At 44.2% G+C, this 8157-nt stretch overlaps 1 protein-coding gene across 3 annotated transcripts in view; it reads left to right on the forward strand.

Moving 5' to 3' along the window:
• The window catches only part of KCNT2 (potassium sodium-activated channel subfamily T member 2), an 814344-nt gene extending 811571 nt beyond the window's left edge, over positions 1-2773 (forward strand). For all 3 annotated transcript variants that reach the window (XM_056523545.1, XM_056523546.1, XM_056523547.1), the window contains one exon: positions 87-2773. In XM_056523545.1, the coding sequence (XP_056379520.1) occupies positions 87-198 (112 nt within the window). In that variant the 3' untranslated portion in view covers positions 199-2773. The remainder of the gene's footprint in view (positions 1-86) is intronic.
• Positions 2774-8157: the final 5384 nt, after the last annotated feature.

Here is an 8157-nt window from a genome sequence, read left to right on the forward strand (position 1 = left end):
GTCAGGATTTGTTTGTTGTCTATGGCGATACCGTAAATTCTAAAAGTGAGTTTAAAATAAATCTTGTTTATTCCTTCGATTTGTAGCTACCTGATCAGACCGGATCCACTGTCGTATGTTCCAGCCAATGCATCCAGCCGGAAAAGCAGCTATTGCAACACGAGCGGGCAGGACTCAAGGGATGACACGCAGCTTTGATATTTCATTAGCTCCGGAGATTAAAGAACTGATTTGTGACGGTGACGTCGTTCAGCCATGAAGAGAAGTAAACCTATTGCTGGCGGGTGCGAGTCAATACCTGTCTGTTACTATATACCCCGGACTGTAAATTTAGTTATTGCTAATGTCGGTAGGCTGTCGTATCTGTGTCTTTTCTTTACCGCTGTAATGTCTGAAATAGGTTTAAAGGGGTACTCCACCCCTAGACATCTTATCCCCCTTTCCAAAGAATAGGGGATAAGATGTCTGATCCAAGGGGGTCTGGCCGCTGGGAACCCCCCCCCACCACCACCACCACCATCTCCGGGCAGGCACCTTGCATTCTGAACATTATGTTGAGATTGCTAGGTTTGGGTGACTGTGGTCTTGACATGGCGCCATGCCCACCGTGTGACATCACGCCACGCCACGGCCGCCTGAACCCAGTGTTTTGAACATAAAGTTTAGAACGCAGGGTGCTTACACAGAAATCGTGAAGGGTCCCAGCGGTGGGACCCCCGCAATCAGACATCTTATCCCTTATCCTTTGGATAGGGGGATAAGATGTCTAGGGGCAGAGAACCCCTTTAACAGGCCAAGAAGGTTGAGCACTTCAGGTAGGATATTCTGACCGAAAAGGACATATTTTTTTTATATGGGCTGCAGGTGTCTTGTACTGGAGCTGAATGTTCTCATAAGTGTCTTATAGCTTCTCAATGTGACTTTGTTTTGTATTCTTGTTCTATGAGTTGAATGTTGTTTTTTAGAGATGGTAACAGGATATTAAAGCACATGCCGGTCTTGACTAACAATTTTATAGATCACTTTTACAATACTGAAAATTTACATCTAAGTATTTTAGGTGACGTCCCTGGTCACCCCAGTTAATGCTCCAAACTCATATCACTACTGATCCTTAGATGCCATTTAAAGGGGTACTCCACCCCTAGACATCTTATCTCCTATCCAAAGGATAGGGGATAAGAGGTATAATCGCGGGGTCCCGCCGCTGGGGACCCTCGCAATATAGCATACAGCACCAACCTTATCTGGTACCGGAAGCTCTGGAGGTTCTGGCTCCCGACCATGGGGACGGAAGATCGTGATGTCACGGCCCCGCCCCCTCAATGCAAGTTTATGGGAGGGGGCGTGACGGCTGCCACGCCCCCTCCCATAGACTTGCATTGAGGGGGTTGGGCCTGATGTCACATGGCTGCCACACCCCCTACCATAGACTTTCATTGAGGGGGCGGGGCCTGACATCACACGGGGGCAGAGTCATGACGTCACAATCTTCCATCCCCAGCCAGAACTTCCAGAGCTTCCGGAAGCACATACGGTGGGTGCTGCATGCTATATTGCGGGGAGGGGGGGTCCCCAGCGGCGGGACCTCCGCGATCAGATGATTTGTATAGGGGATAAGATGTCTAGGGGTGGAGTACCCCTTTAATGCTGATTTTTATATCCTTATGCTGTGTTTGCACATTAAAGGCAATGTGTCATCAGAAAATGATCTATTGTTTATGTCAGATTATTTATGTTAACCATATTTTTAATTGTTGGTGATGTTTATTTATTTTTTTTCTTCTAGTATTCCATTCTATATTATAAAATCATCCTAAAATCATGCAGTTTCCATTCTGGACACTAGACGTCACAAGGATCGTGACTGTGACATTATAACCATGACCGCCAGCTCCAAGAGTTCGGAAAAAAATCTTCAGAACACTTGGGCACAGGAGTACCACTTTAAAGGGAAATTGACAGCATCCCCCATACTAAACTGCTGGTAGTGCCTGTTATAGTCTAGTGCCATAATAGTGTTTATCTTTATTTTTTTTTTTCATTTATAGGTGATGCCATTCCCAACATATCCCTAACAATCCTAATATGTCAATTAGGCTCTTGTTTTATTTGGGGTGATCCCTACCCCCTAGTTGCACTGATTCTTTTTCCTGGCTGCTCCCTCATTCAGGCCCCGATGACTATTTATACTCTCCCTCTCATGCATATAGCTGCTGTGTGCTAAGATCCCCGTGAGCGTGCACAGATCACCAGCATGGCTGGCCCTGGCCCGCAGAAGAGGGAGAGGATGAATATTTATTAGGGGGCGTGAATGAGGAACCAGCCGGGAAAAAGAACCAGTGCACCTAGGTGGTAGGGAACATCCTGCCTGCACCAAGAACCTAATTTACATATAAATATTTAGTGATATATAGGGAATGGTGGCACCTAGAAAAGGTAAACAACATTTTGATCACCCGCACTAACCAGAAATACCAGCAGGTTAGTGCCGGTGGCGCTGCTGTCAGTTTCCCTTTAATGCAGATAAAAATATGCATATCACTGGCCTGAATAATGGTCAAAATGCTGTGATTTTGTTGCAATTCTTGAAATGGTTACCAGAACACAACCACAATGTGTGAACGGAGCCTTAACACAGTGCCAACATTTGCAAATGTGTATTTGACTTTTAACCTCAAGACTATCCTTCATTTACTGTTGCTAATATGTTAAGAGGTTGATAATAAAAATCTGGGTTTTTCTGTTTGTCTCATTTTCTATACTGTTTATGTTGCAGTTTATTAAAGATAATGATAATAAACTCTATGTAGTTTGTGTTGTATTAAAGTAATACATGTGCACATTAACACACTACTAACTCTATATATATATATATATATATATATATATATATATATATATATATATATATATATATATATATATAGATTGACAGGCTGAAGTAGTCATTTCAACAAACTTTAAAGGGTTACCCCGGGGTGGAAAACATAGATTTTTTTTTTTATTTTTTTTTTTTTTATCAGCTGGTGCCAGAAAGTTAAACAGATTTGTAAATTACTTCTATTAAAAAATCTTAATCCTTCCCGTACTTATAAGCTGCTGTATGCTCAATAGGAAGTTATTTTCTTTTGTAATGTCTTTTCTGTCTGACCACAGTGCTCTCTCCTGACACCTCTGTCCATATCAGGAACTGTCCAGAGCAGGAGAAAGTCCCCATAGCAAACATCTCCTGCTCTGGATAGTCCCTGACATGGACAGATGTGTCAGCAGAGAGCCCTGTGGTCATACTGGAAATAACTACACAACTTCCTGTGGAGTGTACAGCAGCTGATAAGTACTGGAAAGATTAAGATTTTTTAATAAAAGTAATTTACAAATCTTCAGCAAGCAAGGAGATGTAGGTGATCCCGCACTACTCACATACATCGGGGAACAACTCCAGTCAAATGGATGGCAGCAAGAGGTTAAACCCAAGAGATCCAGTTTTCAGCATGAAGAGAGGCATCCAGATACATGCATATGACAAGAAGTTTGCGGCACCAGGCAATCTCTTGCAATTCAAACTTCTGCATTCAGGCATAGCTGGACAACATGGGAGGTGGAAAGAAAAGCTGACAAACGCTAGTTTTGCGTCATGTGACACTTTGTCAAGGCATGCTGGGAGGAGACGGAGCCCCGTCTATATCCTCCTTCTAGCCAATCACAGCTAAGCACAATCATAATTTCTACATAGCCTACACAGTATACAAAAGGGAAAAAAAATTATATAAGATGATAAGCATAACATAATCATTACACAGACATAAGGAAAATCACAGAAATGATGACAAATCATTGCGGTCATTCAAACCGGGAACACCTGTTGCCCCGGTCCGAATGGCCCATTTCGCCTCTGCCTGCAGCAATCTCGTATGGTGATTCAAACACCATGTCACCTACATAATTCTTTGCAAACCTAAAAAGTGCAACACATTACTGTTTCCATTATGGACTTCCTTAATATGTTCAATAAACCATGGGCATCCTTTTCCGGTTCTTGAGTTGACATGTTCCCGGAGTCTATGAAACAGAGGGCGGATCGTTTTACCAATAAAAAATAGTTGACACGGACATACCACAGCATAAACAAAACAATCAGAGCGACATGTCATAAAATTAGATATGCTATGATTAATGAAGCCAAAAGTGGATACAGGTAGACACATCCAGCTGTTTACAAAAATAACAATATTTACACTTAAAGGGGTTCTCCACCATAAGGTGATTTTAGTACGTACCTGGCAGGCAGTAATTGACATGCTTAGGAAGGATCTGCTCTTGTCTTGGGGTTAAATAGCTATGTTGGTAGATTACCATAACACTGTGGCTTTCTGTTTGTGAACTAGTATTTCCTGTTTGACTTTTCTTTTTTTAGTACAAATCCCACAATTCCATCTTCCTCCCTCCCACACATCAGCCACCCCACCCATTGAAACATAAATGAGCTGCATCCATTCAAATCTGTGTGGTTTTCAATCAGGGTGCCTACAGCTGTTGCATTAGTTGCAGATTGATCCCTCTCCCACCAAATGATCCCTCCACCCATTGAAGCAGACAGGCTCCCTGTCATCAGCTGACTAGTGAGTCAGGTCTCGGCCACATTGCAACCTGGGAAAAATCTGAGACAACAGTAATTTTGTTTGCTGGTAAAAATAAATATTGGGGTGAAAATCACAGAAGAATTGTGAAAAAACCGTCACACACAGGTACAGACACTATATTATGAACTACACTAACTTTACAGCCGCTGTAGCATAGGCAAATAAAAAAAAAAAAAACTGCCTGGAATACCCCTTTAAAGTTACCTTTTTGGTAGGCTCTGCTGTATCCAATTGTTGCGGGTTCCCGGAAGCCGACTTTGAACAACCTCATCCCTAAGGTTTTGGGATCTTCAGAACAACAACACTGGAGGTTCCATTGTGACACTCTGCAGATCAGCGTCAGCCTGGATAATATGCCAGTTCCTACGTATGATCTATAAAGAGATAGAAGAGCGCTCCATATCATAAAACCGTCAATGTGTAATCCAATAGTGAATTTAGGAACTCTTACCAAAGGCGGTTGTGCGAACTCCCACTCAGCAATGGTCAGCGTAAGTGAGTATATGGCCCTGTCTGCAGCCTCCTCAATCATACGAGCAGTACCAGGTGAGGACTTCCAAGGAGAAGTGGGTTTCAGTGGCGCTCACCAAGGATGGACACGTCAGGTGAGTAGAAAGGGTTTATTTTAAACAATGCAATGCGTTTCACTGCGCTTGCGTGGTTTCATCAGGAAAGCGCGGTGAAACGCGTTGCATTGTTTTAAATAAACCTTTTCTACTCACCTGACGTGTCTATCCCTGGTCAGCACCGATGAAACCCACTGCTCCTTGGAAGTCCTACGTATGATCTGTCTGATAGTATAAGTCATAGGGTTGTGTTCAAACGAGAAGAAGGCACGATACCATTTCCTTTTTTTGCCATCTCCCTATTGAACACTAGGTCTTTCCTCTTTTTCTTTCTTGCTCTAGACCGTTCCTCATACCCACGGTCCCTTAATCTCTGCATAAGTTCACATGATTGCTCAATGAGTGTACCGTATTCAGAGTTGTTCCGGCATAGTCGAAGAAACTGACGTTATGGAAGCGACTTAGTCACATGCCCAGGGTGGAAACTGTTATACTGTATTAGTGAATTAGGGAGGCCTAACTCAGAAGCTTCTAGGGTGACATCTAAGAATTGACCCTCTGTTTCCGAAAAATGTGAGGTAAATTGCATGTTTAAATTGTTAGTATTGATATATGAGACAAATGCATCGAATTATATTCGCACCAAATGGATTACCTGGGATATTGATAAACTGTTCTTCCCATAGTGCTAAAAAGAGGATAGAATACGTTGGTGCAACTGGTGTTTGCCCATCGCGGATCCAGTCTGCTGGGCAAACCAGTTGTCACCAAATTGGAACGCATTATGTTCCAGGACAAAAAAGCCAACGCCTGACAAATAAACATCTTGTATCTTTCCCTGACCTAAATAAAAAGGAACATATCAATAAAGCAAAGAAGACACGGTAACTCACCAATCCATATTAACGGATGGAATCCAGGCTGTTTTATTCCGGAAGAAGTGTCATGTGACGTGAAACGGACGTAGCCTAGCTTGTTCCCTGCACCTGTCCACCCTCCCCCCTGCACTTTGGTCAGCGTTCCATTGTCTGATGAATGTGATGTCTCTATGTGAGTTTCCGCAATAAAACAGCCTGGATTCCAGCCATTAATATGGATTGGTGAGTTGCTGTGTCTTCTTTGCTTTATTGATACGTACCTTGGATCTGTTTCTTCATATGACACTGAGCACCGCCCGAGATGGCGAAGTTTACCACTGACCTTATTCCTATGGTAGAGAAAAAGAACAATCAGTCTGCTATTTCACCATTAGCCTGCAGTGCCTGGTTCTTTCTGCTTGTTGCATTTTCTAAATAAAAAGGATCTAACTGCACTTATGCCATCTTGGTGCTGTATCCGGGTATACAAACTGACAACGTTAATCGTCACCAACCTATACCCTGGACGCCACTCAAGACCCTCTACTGTTTGTAGCAGTGCCTTAGTATCAGCTAGGTAGGAAGGGACATAATCTAACAATGGGCACAAAAACCAATGTAAGTATTGGGGCAGGGTATCTGTTAGGGTCTACCAGGTGGTTTTATTAACGCCTTGTGTATCTTAGATAAATAGTACCAGCAAGGCTTTTGTGGATTTTCAGGAAACAACTTCTCTGCCATCTTTTTAGAAATAATATTTAGGGACACACCTTTCCTCAACAGTGACTGTAATTCATAGGAATACATTTGGGTAGGGTCAGCTTTTAACTTTTCACAAGTAGTTGAATCTCCTAACTGACGCATTGCCTCCAGCTATGTTGTCCAGCTATGCCTGAATAATAAAGTTTTAATTGCAAGAGATTGCCTGGTGCCGCAAACTTCTTTCCATGTTCATGTAATTTACAAATCTGTTTAATTTTCTGGCACCAGTTGATTTAAAAAATATATATTTTCCACCAGAGTACCTGTCACGATTCGGCAGGCTGAAGGTGGATCCTCTGTGCCAGAGAGGGATTGGCGTGGACCGTGTCAGTGGACCGGTTCTAAGTTTCTACTGGTATTCACCAGAGCCCGCTGCAAAGCGGGATGGTCTTGCAGCGGCAGTAGCAACCAGGTCGTATCCACTGGCAACGGCTCAACCTCTCTGACTGCTGAGATAAGCGCGGTACAAGGGAGTAGGCAAGAGCAAGGTCAGACGTAGCAGAAGGTCGGGACAGGCGGCAAGGTACGTAGTCAATGGTGGAATAGCAGGAGGTCTGGAACACAGTATGGGTAACACAGTAAAGCTTTCTCAAGGCACAAGGCAACAAGATCCGGCAAGGGAGTGCAGGGGAAGTGAGGTATAAGTAGGGCAAGGAACAGGTGCAAGCTAATCAGGGTGATTGGGCCAGGCACCATCATTGGTGCACTGGCCCTTTAAATCTCAGAGCGCTGGCGGGCGCGCGCCCTAGTGAGCGGAGCCGCGCGCGCCAGAGCATGACAGCCGGGGACCGGGACAGGTAAGTGACCTGGGATGCGATTCGCGGGCGGGCGCGTCCCGCTATGCGAATCGCATCCCCGCCGGCCATGTCAGTGCAGCGCTCCCGGTCAGCGGGTCTGACCGGGGCGCTGCAGGGAGAGAAACGCCGCGAGCGCTTCGGGGAGGAGCAGGGACCCGGAGCGCTCGGCGTAACAGTACCCCTTTAAAGAAAGTAATAAGAAACTTTGTAATATGCTTCTCTCTCCTGTTATGAAGCTTCTTTCCTCTCTCTTGCAAAACTGTCAGGGGGGAAGGATCAAATTAAAAACAATACAAGTCTATGTAGGGGCAGGAGGGATAAGTGAGGGGGAGTGCGCACATAAGCTGCAGAGAAACAGAGACAGCAAAAAGACAACTCTGTAAGTAAGAGGCCTATCGAAGGGCTTTACTTACTGCTGCTTTATTGTACCTTCCATGCTGCTGTTTAAGCTGTGTATAGGAGACATAGAAGAGCAGGATCTCCGTGTGTGTGTGTGTGTGTGTGTGTGCGCGCGGGTGATGTATGACAGACA

The sequence above is a fragment of the Hyla sarda genome, chromosome 6 (assembly GCF_029499605.1).
Source record: "Hyla sarda isolate aHylSar1 chromosome 6, aHylSar1.hap1, whole genome shotgun sequence".
Classification (NCBI taxonomy): domain Eukaryota; kingdom Metazoa; phylum Chordata; class Amphibia; order Anura; family Hylidae; genus Hyla; species Hyla sarda.